This window comes from Mixophyes fleayi, chromosome 6 (genome assembly GCF_038048845.1).
Source record: "Mixophyes fleayi isolate aMixFle1 chromosome 6, aMixFle1.hap1, whole genome shotgun sequence".
Taxonomy (NCBI): domain Eukaryota; kingdom Metazoa; phylum Chordata; class Amphibia; order Anura; family Limnodynastidae; genus Mixophyes; species Mixophyes fleayi.
The window spans coordinates 29,457,557-29,481,427 of record NC_134407.1 but is presented as its reverse complement, the minus strand read 5'-3'; the positions used below and the strand labels follow the sequence as shown (position 1 = coordinate 29,481,427).

The following is a 23,871-nucleotide window of genomic DNA, read 5'->3' as shown; positions in this document are numbered from 1 at the left end:
AGAACCGGACACAAACGAACTGAGCATCGTAAAAATATATGTTGTTACTTAATTGGACATTATGATGAACCCACCAAAAAGATCTATACAGTCAGCAGGAGCCAGAGACCCTCACAGTCCAGAGGATTCTACTTTCTGAAATCTTTGTTTGGTTTTTTGAGAAGGTGCGACTGGAACGTAGACATCCCTCTCAGGTGGTTCCAAAACTTAGGCCAAAAAGGGAGACTGGCGCTTAAAAAACCCCATCTAATTAACTGGTAATAGATAACATTCATTCTTGTAATAAAGATTGAGCGTCAATATTTGCATATCTGTCTCAAGTCCAGCGTGTCCCATAGTTGATTAGCTGGTGGCAAATCTGAATAGCTTGATTCATCTCACACCACAGGAGAACAAATGCATGAAGACCTGGTGATCACTGCATTAAGCTGAATACATGGCCCTATTCCTGGAACCATTGCAGGACTTTCATAGCCTTGTGGTATTGGAGCAATATCTTGCCAAAAAAAAAAAAATCCTTTCACAGATACCCTGTGGCCATGATGGGATGCACCTGCTCTTCAACAGTGTTTACATTTCCTGAGCCATATGAAACATAGGTGTACATGTGCAACTAAGCACCATGTGTGCCAAGAAAGCACACTGTAAGCCATTACACTGCCACCAACAACCTCTATTGTCTATATCGGGCAGGATACTCCGTGGAGTAATGTAGTTTTTCAAATTCCCTGGTCTTCGGCTTGAAACAGCAGAAAATAAGATTAATGAGACCAGGGGGGTCAATGTATCAAGCTGTGAGTTTCCGGCAGGGCTTGAAAAGTGGAGCAACCAATCAGATTCTAGATGTAATTTTGTAGAACGTCCTAAATATATGATAACTAGAATCTGATTGGTTGCTATAGGCAACATCTCCACTTTTCAAACCCACTGGAAACTTGCAGCTTGATACATTTACCCCCTGGGGATGTTCTTCCAATCTCCCAAGGCTCTGTATTTTTTAACCCACTGCAATCCCACCTACTTGGCTTTCACCAACCCTGGGCAGCTTCATTCACCGTCTGACTAGGGGCTAGATTTACTAATATGCGGGTTTGAAAAAGTGGGGATGTTGCCTATAGCAACCAATCAGATTCTATATGTAATTTTGTAGAACGTCCTAAATATATAACTAGAATCTGATTGGTTGCTATAGGCAACATCCCCACTTTTTCAAACCCGCAGCTTAGTAAATCTAGCCCTAGGTATGAGTTATGCATTCTGATATGGCAGCACTGCTGTACTGCATGCACAGGCCATGTCCAGACATCCCAATCATCAACAGCCTATTTCTGACCATATAGCCATTGTTGGTGGGATATTGTTTAGGTTTTGACTCATTCTTGATACTCTCAAACAAGTAAATCTGGTACTCACAGTTGCGCAGCGTTTAAAGTCACAAATCTTTTGCCCTGTCTATTCACCCACAAAACTACACATGCACAACATCCATGGGTACCGGCCTACCTACTGTAACGGCCTTGCCTGTGTTGGGAATTGTACGCCTTATTCCATGCTATACCAGAATCCTTCTTGCAAGCTCTCTAGCATACAAATGAAGAACCCAACAGAAGACATAGGGCCTGAGTCAATGAGGAGAACAAAGCAAAAAAAAAAAAAAGGAGTAAGTTTGTTCCTGGACAAACCATGTTACAATGCAAGGGGTGCAAATTAGTTTATTATTTTGCACATAAGTTAAATACTGGCTGTTTTTTCATGTAGCACACAAACACTTGATAGCTTTATTTTTACACTAACATTTAAAGTTGATCTGGGACATGTTCTACCCCAACTATAAATCTGTCCCCATACTATAAATTTACCTCCCCTCCAATGCAACATGGTTTTGCCCAGGTGCAAAGTTACTCATTTTTATGCTTTGCTCTCCTTAATGACATAATTTCCTTAAATTACTAGCTACTAAACTATTACATGATTAAGTAGGTGGCTTGTGGACGCTTTCACTACAATCCAACCACCATTTTCTAGAAAAGATTTAAGTTAAACTGTTGTGTTGATCCCAAATGTTAAACAAACCCCACCCACCGGTGGGCAACATATATAAAAGCGCACATCTAATATATATAAGCCTAGCGGCGTGTGCTAGTGTGTGTGTGTGTGGAAAAAACTATTTTCTCAGAAAGGGCTCATCCAATAGACCTGAAATTTGGTATACTGACATTATTTGACAAAAAAATTATAATAGTGAAGTCAGTTAACTTCCATCATCCCCCCTTCCCCCCGTGGGAGGGGTAGTAAAGGCTAAATTTACCAGTTGAGGGCTCAAACTCTTGACCGTGTGGGTATTTATTTACCAGAGCCTGTGTTTGGTCATGGACAATTGTATGTCGCATTTTCACGAGTACGGAGAAGCAGTGATGTGAAAGTGCAGGTTATGAATACTGCCCTTCAAGGAAGACTGATTGAGCACAGCGATAAGGTGTTTAGCAGAAACGTTGTGTATCGAGAGGTTTTAGAACAGTAAGACGATGGAGATTAAGGATGTGGCGATGAAGATGAAGGATGAGATGATGGAGAAGAATGATGAGGTGGTGACATGTGGACAAAACCACGTTAAAAAAGGGCGCTTACGTCGGGAAGTAACGCTCTTCCCCTGAGGAGGCCTGGCCTAGCCCCAAATGCATGACAAGAACCTTTTTAACACCTTAAGTAGCTTGATTTGACTAGAATGCATGAGTATCATGCACGGGTTAACTTGTTTATAATAACAGACAAGTAGATTGACTTTATGTATGACGTTAAATGTATGGACACGTTCTGTTGCATTAGAAAGACCAAAACTATTTAATTGGAACAAAATAAAAGTGCACAAGACATAATGTCCTGGTCTCTTCAGATCAGGGCAACCCACTGAAAAATCATCATGAAATTATGCTGAAAAACTGCTGACTAAAATAACACCAACAGAACTTAAATCCTTAATGCAATCTCCCTTCATTGAAGAAACACTAATAGAGTAACACTAATATATGTAAACGAGCAGCGTTAAGCACCCATAATGCTCTGCTTTATTTCATCAGTATAAATATGAAACAGAATTGCAGATTAAAAATAAATAAAAAATAAAATAAAATATTGGCTAATTATTTTTTGCATAAAGTACAACTATCAAAACAGAATGAGAAATTCATATATTAAGACCGTGAACGCATATACAGCTAAATGAATACAGGCATATTGTGCAGCGCAGAGACACAACAACAGATGGTTTTGTAGCCCAATTATCTTTTTTTTCTTTTTATTTTTTTTTATTTAATAATATAGGAAAACAGTTTTGATTTTTCCCCTCACATTTACTATACAACAGCGCAGTGTGCCGGCATGACTTCCACATACGGCAGCCATTGCCCGCTGACTCCCTTCTCATTGTTTAACCAACAACGAGTTAGTGAAATTGAAAAGAGAAGTCGCATGCTGATAGCAATCTATGGCGAGCCCAGATTGTATGCCTGCCTTACAGCAGTAAATAACGCAAATGGATCTCCTACCAGAGGTCTTAATTGATCTAGTTCAGTGTGACGAGTGTTTCCTTTCACGCTCCACGTTCCCCTTCATTTTAAAAGAACATAAAAAGGTTTATGTACAGATAATTGCCTGCGTTGGAGCCACAGACATAAGCTGTAACCGAGAATGTATTACTCCGGATTTTAACGTCACAGAAGCAACGGCTGCAGGCAGGTTCAATGAAAACCCCCCCCACTCCCTCATGAAATTAGATAAGCGATAAACACACACTGACGAATGCACACGCAGTGTATGCATCCACTATTACATTAATTTAATGCACTTCTTGCTTTTCCAAATTTTGTTTCCAAAAGCCAGACCAAGGCCCAAGGGTTTGCAGGGTCTAGAAACAGTTATATAGCATAACACATTAGGTACACTTTGCTTATGTACTCAAAATTAATTTGTTGCATAGTCGCACTCTAATTACCCCGCTCATTTCGCCTGCGCCCGTGTATCTGGATGCAGTCTGGAAGAAGGAGATTGGCGTGTCGTGTCGACAGACACAGGGTGGTCTGACTTACGGTAAAACAGCATCCTGCCGGCCACTCTTGCAGAGGACACAAGTCAGTCTTGTGCTTAGCAGTTGTGGAAATAAGACAGCACTTCATTAATCCCATATTATATATGGTACCAGCTGCGTGGCAATATAAAATGCCCATATATGTGTGTACAAAACAAACATACAGTTGTTGTCAGAGCTCATCTGTGCGTATCCAGCAAAATGAAAACATGAGGGATTAGTTCATATTTTGATCAAAATAGTTAAGCCTGCAAAATTATAATTTTTACACACAATTACCAGCTTATGGCTATGGTCACTCCTACCTTTTAGAAAACTACACATTTCTTCTACTTTAAAAATTGAAAACGGTCAGAAGCCTCGTCACACACATTTATCCGCTAAGGAAAATGCTGATTCTACATTTCATCTTTAGTAAGCAATAACATGTGAAAACTTGTGACAAACATTCTCAACAACATAAAAAGCAGTAGTAGCACATTCAAAGCCCCTCAATACTGAAAGAGAAATGTTACAGGATTGCATATTCAGGTGTATAATACTTTTTTTTTTTAATAGGAGTCTTAATTGAGTGGTTCCCAGTATTTTGAACATGCCACACCTGACGATCCGTCTTATAACCCATTCCTCCTGGCAAAAGTGTAAAAATCCTGTTATAACATGCAAAGCAGGTGCAGCGTCTGGGAGTTGCAGTAGACACTTTAAAACTGCAGAGAATTCAGAATTAAGGCATTCAGAAAATCCCTCAACGTTCTACGGAAGCTAACTGTTCCTTTTATTTAACTATACACATATATCGCCCCCCAATGTATATATTTGACTTCTTTTATTTTCTTTCAAGTCTTGCCTATATGTTTTACCAAACGAATATTACAGATAAATTCTTGGGTCATATCCAGTCTAGCACTAGGATACATGAATGAGTCCTAGCTCACAGGCTGCAAATCAACCTTGAATTTACTTTACTGAAATCCCCCCCTCTTTCCTCTCAAACAGAAGTGAAGCAGGGAGTACAAAACATTTTATTCTGAAAAATCCAGTCTCTAATCCACCATTATGGTGCACATTCCCTAGCCCACAGGTTTCTACACTAGGTCGCCATTTTACTCATATGAAAAAGGTCATTACTAATATATTAGCATATAAATCATGCAGGTGAAATACATGGTTCAAGTTCACCTTGACATTCTACTGCAACAAGTTTTACTTCCTCATTCCATTATAGACATCTTAAGCTCCTCCCCACATCTTTAGGTCAGAGTCCTGATGGGACCTCATACCAGTCAAAAGGTGAGGAAACAGTCATTTGAGTTACTGTGACATCACTGGCCCCGCCCCCTGGTGTCTGAATCCACAAAACCACACCGAGAAATTCTGCACAGCAAGTCTCCAAAGTCGCCACTCAAACTCTGCCTGCTCAGGTAGAGAAGCACCTCCCTCCTAACAGATCACCTGCTGCAGAGGAGTGAAAGATCAATGTGTGGCTATTTCATGTATTATTCTTTATCAAGAATGACTTACAGCTAGCTGTTCTCTTATATGATCGATCACGAGTTTGGAAATGATTGGCGTATGAAATCTCTCACTGTCATTTTTTAACAGGTCTGATCGTAATAACAGGGTTTCTTGTTAAATTTTTCTATTTATGCTTCTAACATTTTTGCAGTAAAAACCAGTGTTTTGTTTTTTTAAAATTATAGTGTTACTTTTGTATGTATTTTTATAATTGGTTTCAACTTATTCCCCAATATATCAACATAAAAGATAACTCCTTCACAGGCAGATGGTGACTAATGCTTTAATCCTATTGGCTATTTGAACTATAAATACGAGGTCTGCACATAGTTATTATTACACTTCTGAAGAAACCACTTGTTAGAGCGGAGAAACGCGTTGAGGATTAAACAATTTCGGGACAGCACATATCTAATATGTGACGATTCACCAGGATTAACCCTTGTGGACACAAGTCATCGCTATCTATTTTGAAGAGATACAACAAACCAGATACGATTTCTAGAAGAGAACACTTATCAGGACTATCCTGTCAAATAAGCTAATTCCATGGAGGAGCTTTTTACAGTTCCATAGCTAATGTATTGACATCTATTTGGTGCTCTCCTAAGGATTTACTGCTTTGGGACTTTGGGCTAGATTTACTAAACTGCGGGTTTGAAAAAGTGGGGATGTTGCCTATAGCAACCAATCAGATTCTAGCTTTCATTTATTTAGTACCTTCTACAAAATGACAGCTAGAATCTGATTGGTTGCTATAGGCAACATCCCCACTTTTTCAAACCAGCAGCTTAGTAAATCTAGCCCTTCGTGTTCATTTTGCTTTTGAAATAAATTTTTCATATTATCTTGTTCCACAAATAGTTTTCCTTTTTACACTTACAATAGCTTCTGCTTTAATTCTACATTGGTTTTTATATTTATATAATGAGCAATCCTATCGTTGCCAAACTTTTTCTCTTTATGGAACATGGTGTGGCACAAGGAAAGTAAAAAATGAATTTAGTGTTCATAAAAAGAGGGGGAGGGATAAGTGTGGAAAACAAGACAATAGATATTTTTTTTCTCCTCAGGGCCTCAGTAAGGGTTCAGGCCGCCCCTAGGTTCATACGCTTGTAGCGTCCCCTTGCCTTCCCCACCAAGCTAATAAGCTGTAGGTAAACAAGCTCATCCTTAATTTTAAACCCGGGTTTCTTCACCTCCCCCGACCAATGTTTAAGTTCCAATGTTTTTGTAACACTTGGCTTTTTTAAAAGGGCCATGGCAAACCATGACACGGAAAAACAGATTGTAGCTCTTTAAGAATCACAGGTACAAAAGTGTTTACCAGTTCCAGCCCTTCAGTCCACATCTTAATGATTAAATTACTTTCTCGAATTCTCACTTTCGACACTGCACAGAACATAAAACTTGTGCCAGTGAATCCTTCTTTAAAAGGAAAGCTATCCAATGAGATAGTACAGAATATTTACTAGCACTATTCAAATACTATATAATACTGAGCCAAAGTGCAGTATATACATACAATTAAGGTATCAATACACAAATGTAAAACAGTTAAACAATTCAGAGTGTAGGGAAATTAATGATGTATTGTACCATCTGTGCTACACTCTTTTATATTACGTGTACGATTGTTATATTCTCTTAAATGAAGCTACATGTCTGTCTGTATAAGAATCACTGTCCCTATGATAAGTTATCTGTCTGAATATTATTAGTGTTCTCCCGAGAAAATCTTGCCAGCCAAATGGCATTAAGAAGCAGCCGGGTGGGGGCAGTTGTAATACTTTACAATAATAATGATAAATGTTGGAGTTATTGCCCACACCTGCCAGGACTGGTCAGACTGGTGGTCAGTGGTGTAACACACACTGCTGGCTGTAGTGCTCACATAGTGCCTGTTATAACAATGGTTTATTCTATTATAATAGGACTCGGCTGGGCTCCAAGAGCCGGATGGCTAGTGAATACAGCCTGGTGGAGAACCAAGGAAATAGGTGTTGGGGAGAACACTGACTATATAGGGGATACATATACCTTTAGCACAATTTAGAGCAGAAAATTAATTTTATTTCTTGGGTAAATGGAAACTACCTTTACGAGTGGTGAATTAATGAGATTAGCGATTAGTTGGTAATTAGCATATTTGTCTTGTCATTAGCCCCTAAGTGCTATTAACATGTCCTTTTACAGTTCCAATGCTCCTTTTGTTAGTCCTTGTCTCTAGAAGAACAACACAATAGAGTAGCAGTCGGAAACCGTACCAATCACACCACTCACTCACAACCCCCCTCGCGGTTAATGTTCACATACAATGGCAGGGGCGGGGTTTATTGTGAGGAGTTCTGGTGCATCCACTGCCTACTCCTGCCGTATATGTAAAAGAAACATGCTTCATCTATAGTACACCTCCAAATGCTTGTAAAGAGATGCTCACCAATACATTTTATTTTTTTAAACAGGGAAGCCTTTTTCCGATACAGGAGTTTAAAAAAAACAAACAAAAAAATTCCATTCCTGGCACATGGTTGTAAATGGGAAGAGGTAAATATCCCTTTTAATGTATGAGAAAATCTGCCAAATACTATACCCAAGTATTTTTTTCCTCAACCGGCATCCTATATGCAATAAATTATAAACATTTGCCTCTTACATTACTGCCCTTTACACATAAGCTCCATTAAACAAAGGAAACGGCTTCTGTGCAATACATTAATCTTATTGGAAAGCTTTTTTTTTTTTTTAGAACGTCTTATTTTCCGCCAAAACACAAACTATTCTCTCCGTTTTAAATGAAGAAATATTTGGCATACATGGTAAAGCACTTAGCTGCAACGGACTGCAGGCTTTTTGGCCCTGTAAAATGAGTGTAATTCCAACAATTTTGCCAATTAAAATGCCAAGAATGCAGAGGGCTTTCCAATATTTCTTTATAATGAGTCTTCTGGCGAAACATTTTTCTTACTAGACTATAAAACCCTCACCAGTAATGTGCGTCAGGGACTAGCTGTGTACTTTCTATGTACTGTCTGAAGTAATCATGAAACATTCTAATCTCAAGGAATTCGGATTATTTTTAGGAACAACTAATAAGTAAACGGTAAATAGTTTTCAGATGTACTTGGAACACTGCCATTCTTCAGGCTTTATGTGCACCTATTGCCCATATTATGCACAGTGAAGCCGCCATTTTGCTGCTCAAGTGGTAATCTTGAGAGAAAAGTCTGTCAGTTGATTAGGAGGCAGTGGCCTCGCTGGTTCCTCAACTGCACCATTATAAACATTTGTTTACGCTACAAAACCTCCGCTTAGCACTTTAGGGAGTTCACTGGTTTCTAGGGAATGCATATATATTATATATATATATATATATTTGTACACGCCACAAAATGGCTGCCTCCACTCTGTGTACGTGTAGGGTACTCTTTAAGCTGTGACATAATATCCTTTCCTCCAAGAATACGAGTGGAGGATGTTGACATTTATTGACAAATTAACGCTTAAATATCCTTTAAACATCTTTCAACTTAAATTTGAGTGAATAAACAAATTAACATTAAGAGCACAATTCTGTCCTGTGACTACAGAGACGTGTGAAATCACCCCTCGCAAATTTATATTCCTCCATTTAACTTAACATGATTTAATTGTAAAATACTGCACTGTGTATGGCCTCCGCTATTTCTACATATTGATCCCAAGACAACCGGTAACCGGCACACAAGAGGTCACCACTCAATGCCTAGTGCAGTGTTGGCTAACCTGTGACACTCCAGGTGTTGTGAAACTACAAGCCCCAGCATGCTTTGCCAGTAGATAACTAGCTGATAGCTGACAAAGCATGCTGGGGCTTGTAGTTTCACAACACCTGGAGTGTCACAGGTTAGCCATCACTGGCCTAGTGCATTCCATGTGTCAGCCACCGTCTGCCAACAACATACACCGATTTCTGTCATCTTATAAGCCACCACCGCACACGCGTGTGTGTTCAAAATCTTTAATCCATTCATTATTGTGGGTGTGTTATTAGTGCAGGGGACGCATTATTTTCTTCATCCTAATACTGAATATTATAAAGTTATTTTATTGCTCAATAAGCTCAAAGTTACAGTCAATGGGTGAAGTAGCTGGGTGGTTATCCTTTAGGAATAATTGGATTATTTGTCATTGATATTATAAACAGTATTTGTTTCCTGAGATAGAAGGCAGCTGGCAGAGGATGCCAAAGCAGTTTCCCTTATAAGAATCGCGACACAGAAATAGATAACAGGCTCTGTGTTCGCTTGTGTCTTATGATCAAACGCTGAGAAATATTTTTATTAATAGTGACAGTAAATAGAGTGCGCGAGAACAAGGAAGTTGCTGCATGAATGTACCTGAAACGTTTAGGCAGAATATCTGAGAGATGTAACATGAATTAGTAACAGCGCAGTGTGTCAAAGGCGTAAATATTCTAATGAATCTATTTCCAGCCTAAGGGGAAAAAAATAACTAACAGTTTACACCCATAGTAAACAGAACAGGGAATTATGTCTACACAAATACCTGTACGTGGCAGCTCTGGTTTGGAAGAACAGTAATTACTGGGGGCTATTTAAACAGGTACATTCAGATAATAGAGTGATATATGATGATATTAGACACTTATTTAGCTGTTGTTGTAGATCAAAATAACTCATGGATGTATGTATGACTGTGTACCGAAAGCTTTCTTTGAATTTAATGGGGCTGTTAACCTTGTGGCAAAATCTCCTCTCGTGGTGTCCTACTATTATCTGACTGCAACAGCCCCTATGTTTTCATCAAAAGGAGGAGAAGCAAGAATAGGTGGCGCACAGCGCAGGCCGGACCGGCGGCGCACAGCGCAGGCCGGACCGGCGGCGCACAGCGCAGGCCGGACCGGCGGCGCACACCGCAGGCAGGACCGGCGGCGCACACCGCAGGCAGGACCGGCGGCGCACACCGCAGGCAGGACCGGCGGCGCACACCGCAGGCAGGACCGGCGGCGCACACCGCAGGCAGGACCGGCGGCGCACACCGCAGGCAGGACCGGCGGCGCACACCGCAGGCCGGACCGGCGGCGCACACCGCAGGCCGGACCGGCGGCGCACACCACAGGCCGGACCGGCGGCGCACACTGAAGGCGTGGTTGGATGGCTGCAGTTTCTGTCCAATCAGGTGCTACATTCATTACACACCTCCCATCCTATGCAGTGTGAATTTGATCACTGATGTAGTCTTATAAACTCCTTCCCCTCACTGGGGCTGTGCAGTTGTTGCTACAAGGTAATAGAGAGGAGGGGGAGGGACTCCCATAATTTTGCAACACTGAGGGGGCAATTAGCTAAAACATGAACAAAAATGGATTTGTTATTTTTAGTTTTGCTCTTCAGCCCTTTACTCAATTACATAACAAAACAATAACAAAATAAAATAATAATAATAATAATAATAATAATAATAATAATAATAATAATAAATAATAAAGACAGGCTTATTACCTTTTGGTGGAAAGTAAGATTTGCTTTCTGCTTTATGAGGCCAATCCACCACCAAAGGACCAAATCTCCGAAAGCTTGCAGTGATCTCATCTGGAAATAACATCACAATCGTTTTTGTATAATTTGCAAAGGCCTTTATGATCAATTTATTTATTAATGAGTTATTATATATGCATGAGACATAGCAAAGAACAATCCAAAAACCTAGCACATTGCTAGACTCCAGCAAGTGATGTCTAGGTATAAAGTATAGGGAAATGCTATTCATGGGGCAGCAGATACTTTAATTCATGTTTATTTTCTTTCCTTTTAAGCCAGCTGCCAAATTTATACTCAAACTTGGGATTTAGGTGTCACCAGTGAAGCATACGTGTTAAATAGTAAATATAAGAATGAATGGAGATAAGAAACATAACCATTAAGTGTAATGTACATGTACTATTAACCCTAAAGCATCAACACACATCTCAATGAACATATAATGCAGAGTCCAGCACTTAAGAAATGGATAAGTCTGTCTCTACACCGGATGTTGTAAGACTACAAGCCCCAGCATGCTTTGCCACTAGATAGCCAGCCAATAGCTGGCTGGTATCACAACACCTGGAGAGCCATAGGTTGGCCAGACCTGCCCTACACTGCAAATTCAGAAAGTTGGCTTCAGTAGAGCAAGTGCGACACTAAAACCTTGGCTAACCACCAGCATTAGTTTGACTTTATTAACATGACTTAGTCTGTACTAATGGGAGAAAGGACATACTTTTAAGGTCAATTAAAACCAACTTACTTTTACTAGTGTTTTTTTATCCCTATATATGTAGCATAACACTATAACACTTACTAAAAGCATTAGGACCACACCATGTCTTTACTGCTGTCCAGTACACTCTTGAAAGGATTGTGAGACAATTTCTAAGAGGTGTTTGTTTTGACTGTGTACAATACCTTCATCGATGTCTGGAGGTAACCCTCCGACAAACACCTTGCGAGAGTAGCGCTCGACCCGTTCACCATTCTGACAGTGTGTTGGAGAACTCAAACCAGATGACAAGGACTGGTCACCGTGGCTGTCGCCGAGGAAACCATCTTCAAAGGGGAAAAGTGAAGACCGACCTGGAAGCAAAAGAGAGGTTGGGGTTAACAAAAATAATAAATAAATAAATAAATAAATATAAATCACAGTTCCTATAATAATCAACAATACTGGGATTTTATTTGCTTTAAGCCAAATTTAATCAATCAAAGACCACATATAGTAATTTAGAAGCAACTACTTTATTATTTATCCAGATACATTATATATATCTGCAGCATAGGTCACTAAGATATATATATATATATATATATATATATATAGCGAACATGGATATCCAAGATGGAGCACCAAGATCTACAGAGCGATCTTCAGTAAAAGGCCTCAGATCTCTCCATTAGGTGTGGAACATTAATCAGCGCATCTTCTAGGTTTAGTCATTTTCTATTGGACCTAAATGATATACTTTATTGTTTCCATGTTATCTTCTCTATCTTAATTCTGTTAAAACAAATGATGAACAAGAGTTGGGAAAGAGGAGGTGGATAGCTAAGCCTCCCTGATCCTCCTCAATGTATCAATAGATGTTCTGATTGCTTATATCGCGTTCCACACAACAATTGAGAAATTAATTCTGTATATAAAGTACAACACTGTTAGGGTAATATGAAGGGATCTAAAATCAGTGTTTTACTACCAAGTATCCAATAATATTAAGTCTTCACCAAATACCCTATTAGGTCCATTAATGATTATCCATAAATAAATATCTTATGTTCACATTTATATAATTTATTCTTTATTGATACAAGAAACCTACGTTGAGTTAAAGTCAACATCAATCTCTCAGAAGTACCCTAGGATTACGTGTAGGACACGGCGAGAACCCTGGTGGAAACCACTTCTCACGGCCATCCTTCGCTGGGACCATTTCCACAGAGCTGCAAGCTCTTCTATTCACTAATATGTGCGACCAGACTAGAGTGACCCTGTTGTTCTACATTGGACCCAGGCGGCCATCCTGGACCCGGGCGGCAGGGATGGCCACCCTGGACCCGGGCGGCCACCTTGGACCCGGGCGGCAGGGTGGCCGGTGGCCTTGCCCAGTGGAGCTTACAGTCTACACCGATGTGTTTTGAACATAAAGAATTATGTACAAGATTTTTTTTCTTTTACGTTAGAACTGAACATATCTTAGGAACTTGGAACTATTTGCACTCCTCTATACACTCTATAATGTGTTATTCAGCTTTAGTATTACTAAGGAGTCACTTAATCGCTCTGCATGTGATCCTCAGCATACAAAAAAAAAAATTTCAAAATTCAAAATCCCTCCCCTCTCAGCCAGCAAAACTCATGTGCGTCCAACGGCAAATCCACCCTTATGTGGTCATGACTTGTACTAAGGTGACATACATTCGTTCAGCTTCAAATCCAGTTAACAGATCGCTGTAAAGTACGTTTATACTTGGAATAGCAAACGGGGGAAAAGTTCTCATCTGTTTATATTGAGTGAAAGAATTCTGTATGTTCATTTTACAATGATAGTGACCAGATAGACAAACAATCTCCCAAGTTATGAATGAGAACATGTTACATTTATTCACCAGTTTGTAATGATCCTATTACATGACCTTCACCGTGCCCAGAACATTATGAATTATCCATCAGTGGTCTTGATGATCTTCAATTATAAACCATGTCAGAAAGGGGCCATAGTGTTCCAAAATCTTGCTGAATCAGCAGTAATAGTTACCTCTGCAGATTTCTATAACTATACCGGAATGTATCCAACTAAATAACTTGGTTCCACGTCCTACATAAGAAACTCCCGAAACCTACAATATGACGCTCTCTAACAAGCTTTTTTTGTTTAATAAAAGTTGACAGAAACAAACACTGTTCCGTAACCATTACCTGTAGTATATTTCCATTGGTTAAGAAACAATCAGTTGGGAAATCTTTGGACTAATAATTCTCTCACTGACCGACACAAGGAGCAACAAGCTGGATGTCGGATCTTCCTACAAAGGGCGAGTTACACAGATTCGTCTATGTGATGAAGTTCAAAATGAAGACTGGTGGGGGCAAGGTTTAACCGGTCTCCATTCAAGTCAATGAAAGATGCCTTGTTCACAACATCAAAAACAAGTGAACAATGCATTAAAAGCACATGCGCTGTGAATGTGCTGAGCGAAACTCCATTGTTCTCCTACTAACAAGCGGCAATAACCACTATTTTGTTGGTGGTCTAACAGGTGCAGATCATTGTTAGCACCACACCGAGGTCTGTTTTTATCATACAGCCCCCTTCCTCTCAAAAGATATGTTGTGCCTTTTTAAAATTCTATTCAATATGTTTAAAAGTCCGGGGTATCATGGGTGATGTAAGAGAATGTGGGATTGCCATGGTTGGGTTCCAGCTCTTCCGTAGGAAATAATAAATCTATTGTATTTTAGTAATCGGGGCAAAAGAGTTTTCATTGTGATACTATGGTAGCTTAGTAAGAGTACATGTTCAGCAGGGCACCTATGGGCTGAATGAATTCCTGGTAAACATATAAATTGCATGGTCCCTGAACATGTGTAGATCAGAAATGGAGATGTCATGGACATCACAAGGATCAGATGGGAAAGCTATAGGCTCTGCCTAGCACACATAACAACCAATTGGAGGCCATTTATATTTGCTCTTGTGTCTATGGTTTTATGCTGACTGGGTATAAGGATCACACATGAATCACTTCTCCGACAGCAACCGTACAAGGAAGAGTTCCAAGACCCTTTGCCGACATTAAAGTAAAATAATCGTAAATCATTAGAAGTGGTTAGTGACAGACAAGGAACCACTAATAAAATTACATAATAGGTTATGAAGGATTCAACTGTAAAGGGCAAAAAAAAAGTAATTGACAAAAAGAAACAGAATAGAAATATGCAATAAATTTTGGTTTATTTACTCAAATCAATGCTTAAGAAGCAACCAATCCAAAGCCAAGGGTTAGGAGATTATACAACTGCACAATAAAAGTGTAAATTAATTTGGAGAAAACTGAAGCAGCAAAAACACAATTAAATAAATCATACAAAAGACATAGAAATCATCAGAACCCTTCTTAACAACAAAATGATCAATAAGAATAAAACACAATAAATCACAAGTGATGCAAAAGCCGGAATATTTTTGATTATTTATATTTTTGACCCTGAGATTTTGACAAGCAAAAAACACCCAAAACAAGTGTATTTACCTCGTCTCCGACCATAGCTCCTGGCTGCATGGGAACAGAGGAAAAGTTGGTAAAATTAACACATACATGAACAAACGCGCCGATTTATTTATCTGTTTTGTACATAACGCTTTACGGTTAAGCTGCGCTTGAAATCAATGTCTATTATGCAGCATGACTTGCAGACACCACACCTGTAAGGAACAAGCTATACATGCAAATGTTTGTTGAGCTATTGTGGTAGCATGATAATGTTGTTGTGTCACATGTATCACACATACAGGTGTGTGTTATTTACTCTGCACAACAAAATTACCGCTAGTGTCACCTTAAACGCTTTCAGCAATTCAACACTGGCACAGACCACAAAATATCTGTGTCTTATGTTGGTTGTTGGATTCAATTAATAATCAACAAACTGGTTGGATTTATGCTACGCTGTGTCAGAAATGACTCATTTACATATATTTTAGTTACAACAGCCATAAAGAAAACAAGTGATTCATAAACAGTACATCATTTCTCATGGTACTTTGATATGAACACGTTTAATTAGTTTTGAGAATTTGCCGTCCTACAAGTATTCTTGTTTGTTAATCAGTTACCCATTCTATCCTCAACTCTTCACATTCATTACAATGATTCTTCAATCCCATAAGTTTTGTTTTTTATAAAATTAAAGAACAGGGGTGTGTGGCTGACGGCCTATCCAAAACTGTATTCAAATATAAATGGCCAAATAGATTTAGGATTTTAAAATTCACATTTCATCATCATCATTTATTTATATAGCGCCAACATATTCCGCAGCGCTTTACAAATGGGTACAAACACAGTAAACTAATAAACAAACTGGGTAAAACAGACAGAGGTGAGAAGGCCCTGCTCACAAGCTTACAATCTATGGGACAATGGGAGTTTGATACATGAGGATACGTCTACATTTTGCATTTCGGTCCAGCCAGACTGCAAAGGTAAAAGTGACTCATAAGCTAAATGATCCTGTCACACAACAACGCTGGTCAGGGGGTAGTTGTGTGAAATTGTGTAACGGGTGGTAATAGGGTAAGAGGGTGGTTGAGGAATATTATAGGCTTGTCTGAAGAGGTGGGTTTTCAGAGAACGCTTGAAAGTTTGTAGACCAGAGGAGAGTCTTATTGTGCGAGGGAGAGAATTCCATAGAGTGGTGCACATTTCCAGCTCATTTGGTTTAGAATATAAAGAATATTTAGAATATTGAAAAGAGGTTCCGCAAAAAGTATCTGTTCACAGCACACTATTTGTTACTGTACACCAGTGATGGACAACATGCGGCCCTCTGGCTTTCAAATGGACAACACAGAGGAAGAACGCAGTGCCCTCCCTCCGGGTATACCGCGCCACCTCTCTGCACTATACAGAGGAGCTCACATGACATGGAAGTCGGCTGCCAGGTAAGGCCCGGCTGTTGCTCACCACTGCTGTACACAATACAGACAGTTATCAGACATCCCTAGTGCTGCTGGAGAGAACATGGTGGTTATATATTTAATAAAGGAGATCTACAGGTTATAGAGCGGTCAGAACACACCGACACCATCAAGAGCAACCTTAAAACGCTCCTTATAGTTATCTGTGGAGCAACCTGTGTCTTCTCGATCATAACTTATGTTTCAGCAGTTTTTGTCTGGGGGAACATTCATAAAATCTCATGTACAGGAGAAAGATGAAGTTATCCATAGTAAGTGCACATAGTCTGTCATTTTCCCAGGACAATTCAGAAAATGAAAGTGAACTTCTGGTTTCTATGGTTACCATTTTATTTCCCCCTGGGCTCATTTTCATAAATGTCCCCAATAACGCAGCAAACTCAGTCGAATACAACCAGAAGAAAGTTGCATTAAAAACTTCTTTTATGTACCCAGTATATCGCCTGCCCAGAGAAGATGGGTTTTTATAGCAAAACTAAAAACACCACAAGTTGGATGTTTGAACTAGATTTCATATAGAGATGTGTTTAATAGAAGCTCCCACAAGACAGAGCCTCACTCACCTCACTACTTTGTGCTGTTGGGGGGACCCCGCTCATTCCACTAACAAACTCAAACTGTGACTTCCCTCTTACCACCATCATCAGACCCTGTCACCTGAAGCCCCATTATCAATTACACAAGTGGACAGGTCACCATTACCCACACAATCAACACACTAGTCTCCTGAAATACTCTGTGCAGTTGTGACTGAAAATCTGACTGCTACAAATGAAGACTGATCAAACATTAAAGGTTTGACATCCAATGGAATAAAATATCCTTCAAATACATCCAGATACCGGATCCCTACTAAATTACTCTACACATTTCCACATCACCCGATCTGTCCCAGCGTTAGGATAACCAAATAGAACTGCATTGTGCCAGGTAACCTCCTGGAGACCCAACTTCTGGTCCCTGACAAAGGTCTGAAAAACAGAATTGAACAAGGGGGACAGAATTGTTCACTAAAAAGACATGTCTCAGCGGCGAAAAGGTCCTTTAATGACCATTATTATAATAATGGCAACTTATATATGACTTAAAGAAAATTCATTTACTTCATGCTGTGCGCTGATGGAATTTAACAGAACCTGTAAAGAGGATGCTCTACAGAAGCAAAAAAAAAAAAAAAAAAAAAACGACATTTCTGGATGGTAGTCCTATAGCTCATTGTGTTTAGTACTTGTTAGGAAAATCATCTTCCAGCACTCCTTGTTATGCTGGCAATTTTCTAACATAAATGACATACAATAAATAAAAAAAAACAAGGAGTATGAATAATATATATATATATATATATATATATATATATATATATATATATATATATATATATATATATATATATATATATATATATATATATATATATATATATATATATATATATATATATATACACATATACACACATACACACACACACACACACACATATATACATACACATGCACACACACAGTATATAAATTAAAGAGAGACTATCAGACGGCTAACTAATAAAATAACTAACAATACATCTTTCAATTTGGCCATTATTAAATAACACAAACAGAAAAAAATAAATATAAAATAGACTTTGCAATGAGATCCAACAGCAGCAACTGGACAGAAATCTAAAGCCAGGAATGCAAGGAGTACGGAGGTAAAGTTTATAGCACAATCAGAATAATATGAGTTTATCATTTGTAATATTATATTAAGACCAAATTCCAAAATATATTATTTTGCTAAAATATAGTTTTTCCCCTTTAATATCTGCACTTCCACATCCCTTATTTATTAGCACAGAGGATTCATGTGCTCCCTTCCTAACAATCTATCCATCAAATCACCGACCAGGCGTAACAAACTGCTGAACGGAGCTAAATCTTAGCAGCCAATGGCAGCCCTGGTACACCTCTACCTTGTTCCAGAAACCTCCTGCTACCAGGTGGAAATATTGTTTTACATTTGTGGTACATTAAATTATCCAGAAATGTCCTTGGATGTTGGGTTAATAAAATTGTGTTCATAGATGTAGTATTAATCTTCCAACAAGAGTAAAACTTTCTAGCATTAATTCCTACAGGCTTAATAAGTTTGTAAATGCTCTAACAATTCAGAAAGAAAGCAAAGTAATCCAACAGTTCTATTAATAGTCTATTAAAGATGGCAGCACTAGCGTTTAACACTTAATTTTGTGCAGGTTGTAAAAATCCAACACCTGCTAAACTACCAATAATAAGGGCTATTTAGAGAGTTAAATTTCAATTAGTCCATAAAAGGTATTTAGCTTATAGATGCTAGTTATCAGGGACCACTATCAGTATGTGGGTCACAAATGACCCCAGCAATCTTCAAATACATATAAACTGAAATGAGGTGCCATTAGCCATTCTTAGAGACTGCGGAGACAGGGGTTTATCTATTCTAACACGGCATGATTTGTCATCTAATAACATGAGCCCAAGTGAAAGGTCCATTGAACCCCAAAATTGTAATATCTTACAAATTGATATACTGTATATTGTTCAGTGTTAAAATCTATATGGGATCTGATGCAAGTCAAAAAGCAGACCTTCAAGTTATGTTACTGTGACATAACTGACCCGCGCCCTGCAGTACTACAAGACTGTCACTCATATTTTGTCTGCTCAGCTATGCCTTAACAAAGGAAATATTCTCCAGGGAGTGAGAATAAGCATGATGGACTTGTTTATATTTGACTATATGTGTCAGATATTTCAGGTGTATTATTCAGCTTGGTAATGCAAATGAGTGCTATATATTAGGGTCACAATAGGGTCTTTACCTGCTCGAGTCATTAGAACGCAAAGCAAGACCGTGTTTGTAAAAAAATAAAAAGGTCACACCGGGCCAGGCCTAGAACAGCAGAATTGCAGGCCCAGTAGGAATCTGCTGTTTTTGTTCTCATATCTAATGGTTTTCTTATGTATGCACTTAGAATACATTTATTTCACTCAAGTGGGGAGATTTACAGTGAAGAAGGGAGACCAAAAAGGTCAACCCAGGATTTGTAGGTCTGATATGACCCACTCACGATTTACTCGCTTTTCAGACTACCTTTGGTTTTCCAGGTTCCTTTCAATGTGTTTAAAGTAGGTAGAAATGCATGGTCAATGTTCTCCAATAAACTCCTGCAAGGAAAACCACCAGAATCCAAATGTGTTTCACATGTGCTTTGTCACTGGTGCTTCAACACATTTTAAAAACGGAAATCAAACGCGAGTGGGCACCCGTCCTAAGAGGGCACAGTGAATTTTAACAAGCAGCTAATTCTTTTGGGAGTAAGTGTACCCATACAATACACTAATTGTGGGATATTTCTGAGAAACAGGGCAGAAGAAACAAAAGGTGCTCTCACTGCCACATTTACACGAATGATCAGCACCCGCTGGCAGGTTCCTGTGCCAGCTCAGACCTTGTGTAGGACAAGAGTTTAATCTGCTCTACTTTTTGGCATAGCACTAAGCCCCACACCAAATGCAAACATTTGGTATGCTCCTAGGCAGTTCCTCATATGACCTGCTGGTGTGTGAGTAATTTGCAAACCAGCTTAATAAATGTTACTCTGTGTGCCCATTACCCACCGAGTGTTGCACATGCGCCTAATTCACTTATGCACACAGAGGGGAAAATTCAAGCAGCCGCGTGATGTCTCCGGAACGTCCGCGAGATACCTCGCGGTGGAGATTTGACATAAATCCTTTTTCCTTGCACCTCTAAATGAGTGGAGACTTCTACAGTAACTACCCGCAACTAGCGCAGCGCGACGTCCACGTGCCACATCCCAGCAACTGAATCTCCCTCAAAGCCTCTGTAGCTGTTATGCCAGGGCTCGCAGTTCAACAAGAGCAGAAGTCAACTCTAGTTTTCTGCTTCTGAACCAATAAATCTAAAAACAAAAAAACACCTCTTCTATAAAAGCACTATTAGTAACTATTCACAGATGCAGTAAATGTGCAAACATTTCAGTAGCACATTCAGCTAAGTGTTTATAATAAGGAACATTTTGCAGGTCTGCATTTACTCTTTCAGTGATGTCTGTTAACAAAGCTAAACTGTAACCTGTCAGAGGATTAAAATATTCACAGAACCAGACCAACCTGTATCTTGTCAGAGCATAAAAATATTCACAGGATTAGACCAACCTTTATCCTGACAGAACATTAGATCATCTTCCTGGATAGATCAACCTATAACCTGGGACTAACTAGGTCTCACACACACACTATTTAAAGCAGTAACATTCTCCTTTCATTGATTTTAGCCGTGTCCAGCATATTGGCAAATGGACACAGCTGACAGCAGTGCAGGTTAGATGCTGTGACTGGATCACTATTAAATAACTTTTGGTAAAAATGTATTTAAAGCAAATAGCGCAGGGCACTTATTTATTTAATTGCACGTAAAATTATTTTTTTATATTGTGAGATAGGAAATCGTTATATCTGAGACCAGGGGAAGATATTTGTCTCTTGTTTAACCTTACTATAAGATATGCCTATTTCTGATGTATATATCTGATACAATGAGCCTGTGTTTACCAAGCCTTTGGTGTATTGTGATGTGGGGAAGTAGCTTGTTTTTTTTTTTTCTGTGGGAATGGGTATTCGGCGACTGTCTGAAGTATTCATGCCAGTCAGACCTTTTGACTTGCTAGACGGTCTCCTGCTTCTGAAATAAGATCCAGGAAATCACAACAGGGGTTTTAAGAATTTCATAGCCAAGTATAAATATTAGTGACTTTGCAATGCATGTAAATCTATGTTTGTGTAAATAGAGTATATCCTGATGCTAAAAATAGCATGTGTCTGAAAAGTATAAATACACTGACTTGTACACTGAAATGTATCGTTCTTCTGATATCAACTGACCTGATCACACTGGTATCTTCCACCAGTGTGTGAGAGCAAACAAACATCTTGCTTCAAAGACCTGCTTGGAAACATCTTCAATATCGCTGTATTCCTGTGATCTACAGATTAGACCCTAAATCTAATCCGTTCTCCGGCTGTATCCGAGGTTTGGACCCCAGCTTTTCCAGTACCACCGCTCTGCCTGCTACCCAGCAGCCCTGGTCAGTGTGATAGGCCAGGGAGGATCCATTCACAGCAACCCTGATCCACAGTAAGAGGTCAGGAGTACCAGCCCAGGTATACCAGCAACGAGATACACTAGCAGCGTCATTTACCCAGAAGAAACCCGGTACTGGATGCTGGTAAGGAGTCCAGTGGTGGCAGCTCGTGTAAGACCCTCCTACTGCGGCAAGAGGGCGCTTTTTGGATAATGAAAGGGAACGGTGGCAAAGTAAGCCCAGCCGGTTCCCAGCAACAACAGACAGGGTGGCATAGGCGGTCCATCCTGCCTATGGTATATGAGCTCTTAGAGGGCCTGGTTCAGACTGAGACATATGCCCATTTGCGTAATTTATGTTAGCGCTTTTTTCCCTGCGCAAACTTATAAAATGAACCTATGTAACTGCGGCTATTCAGACCTACGACTTTGTGGCCCTTACGAATCCTTACGACTGAAGAGGAATGACTTGAGAGCGGCACTGTGTTCTCACTTAGGCAATGTACAGTAAGGCCAGGTTTGATCAAATATACACTACAGAAAATATACACTACGCTACAGAAAATATACACTACAGAAAATATACACTACGCTACAGAAAACATACACTACCCTACAGAAAACATACACTACGCTACAGAAAATATACGCTACAGAAAATATACACTACCCTACAGAAAATATACACTACCCTACAGAAAATATACACTACGCTACAGAAAACATACACTACGCTACAGAAAACATACACTACGCTACAGAAAACATACACTACGCTACAGAAAACATACACTACGCTACAGAAAACATACACTACGCTACAGAAAAGTACTACAGGAAAGTTCCTTACATTGCAGACAAAGAATTGGTTCCAGGATACAAGGATTTGATAAGTATCATTTATAATTATATTTCTATAAAGCTACATGTGCTTGCAATGTTGATTTAACTATTTATACATATAACTGCGTAGCTATTGTTTGATATTGTATCATATGTAAAGAAAATAATGTCAGGAATAAAGGTGGTGAACCTAGGGTTAATTTTATATTGATATACTATGTTATGTGAAACAATATTTTCATATATGTGTGAACTGTGAATGCAGAGTTTTCTGTGTCAACAGTAAAATACTTTGATTTAAATACATATGTTGTGAGTATTGGTTATTTATAACGAATATATATTGTGAAGTACTGCTGAGATACAGTGGTTATTGGATAAATAATTCTGTAAAGCTTAAGGGCCAGATTTACTAAGCTGCGGGTTTGAAAAAGTGAGGATGTTGCCTATAGCAACCAATCAGATTCCAGCTGTCATTTTGTAGAAGGTACTAAATAAATGAAAGCTAGAATCTGATTGGCTGCTATAGGCAACATCCCCACTTTTTCCAACCCGCAGCTTAGTAAATCTAGCCCCAAGTGTTATTTAGTGTGGTCAAAAAAGACTGAGTAAGGCGACACTGTGTAAGGAAAAGAGCATAAAAGTGTGAGTTTTATAACGAGTATCTGAGAACAGAATAAGAATATAGCTGGGCAAGTAAGGCATAAATATAGGTCCTTTTACACAGATGAAGAGCACAGATCTGAAGGTAATCGCATCTAGTGTGTACACATGAATTGGCATGCTGATTGGGGCCTTTTTTTTTGTCAGTCATTGGTAAAATCGCTAACGATATCGCAACGGGAGAAATTCTCTGTAGTGTGAACCCAGTTTTACTCTTACGCCAAAAGACCAAAATGAACAGTTCAGCTACAAAAGCATATGAGTATGGACTTCCTGCCGTTAACCGTAATGACTGACACAACAGAGGACATATTATCCTTAGAATCAGCTAAGTAGCAAACTGATATTTTACCTATATATTTACAACTGTTGTAAAATGTAATTGGATTAACCAGCACTTCAGCAG

The 23,871-nt window shown here is 39.1% G+C and overlaps 1 protein-coding gene across 4 annotated transcripts in view; it reads right to left on the bottom strand.

The window, feature by feature from the left end:
* CPEB3 (cytoplasmic polyadenylation element binding protein 3) overlaps positions 1-23,871 on the bottom strand; it is a 99,903-nt gene that overhangs the window by 15,769 nt on the left and 60,263 nt on the right. For 2 of the 4 annotated variants that reach the window (XM_075216159.1, XM_075216161.1), the window contains 3 exons: positions 15,388-15,411; positions 12,049-12,216; positions 11,104-11,193 (listed from right to left, as the gene is read on the bottom strand). In XM_075216159.1, coding sequence (XP_075072260.1) covers positions 11,104-11,193; positions 12,049-12,216; positions 15,388-15,411 — 282 coding nt within the window. The remainder of the gene's footprint in view (positions 1-11,103; positions 11,194-12,048; positions 12,217-15,387; positions 15,412-23,871) is intronic. The other 2 variants (XM_075216160.1, XM_075216162.1) reach the window with 1 other exon arrangement.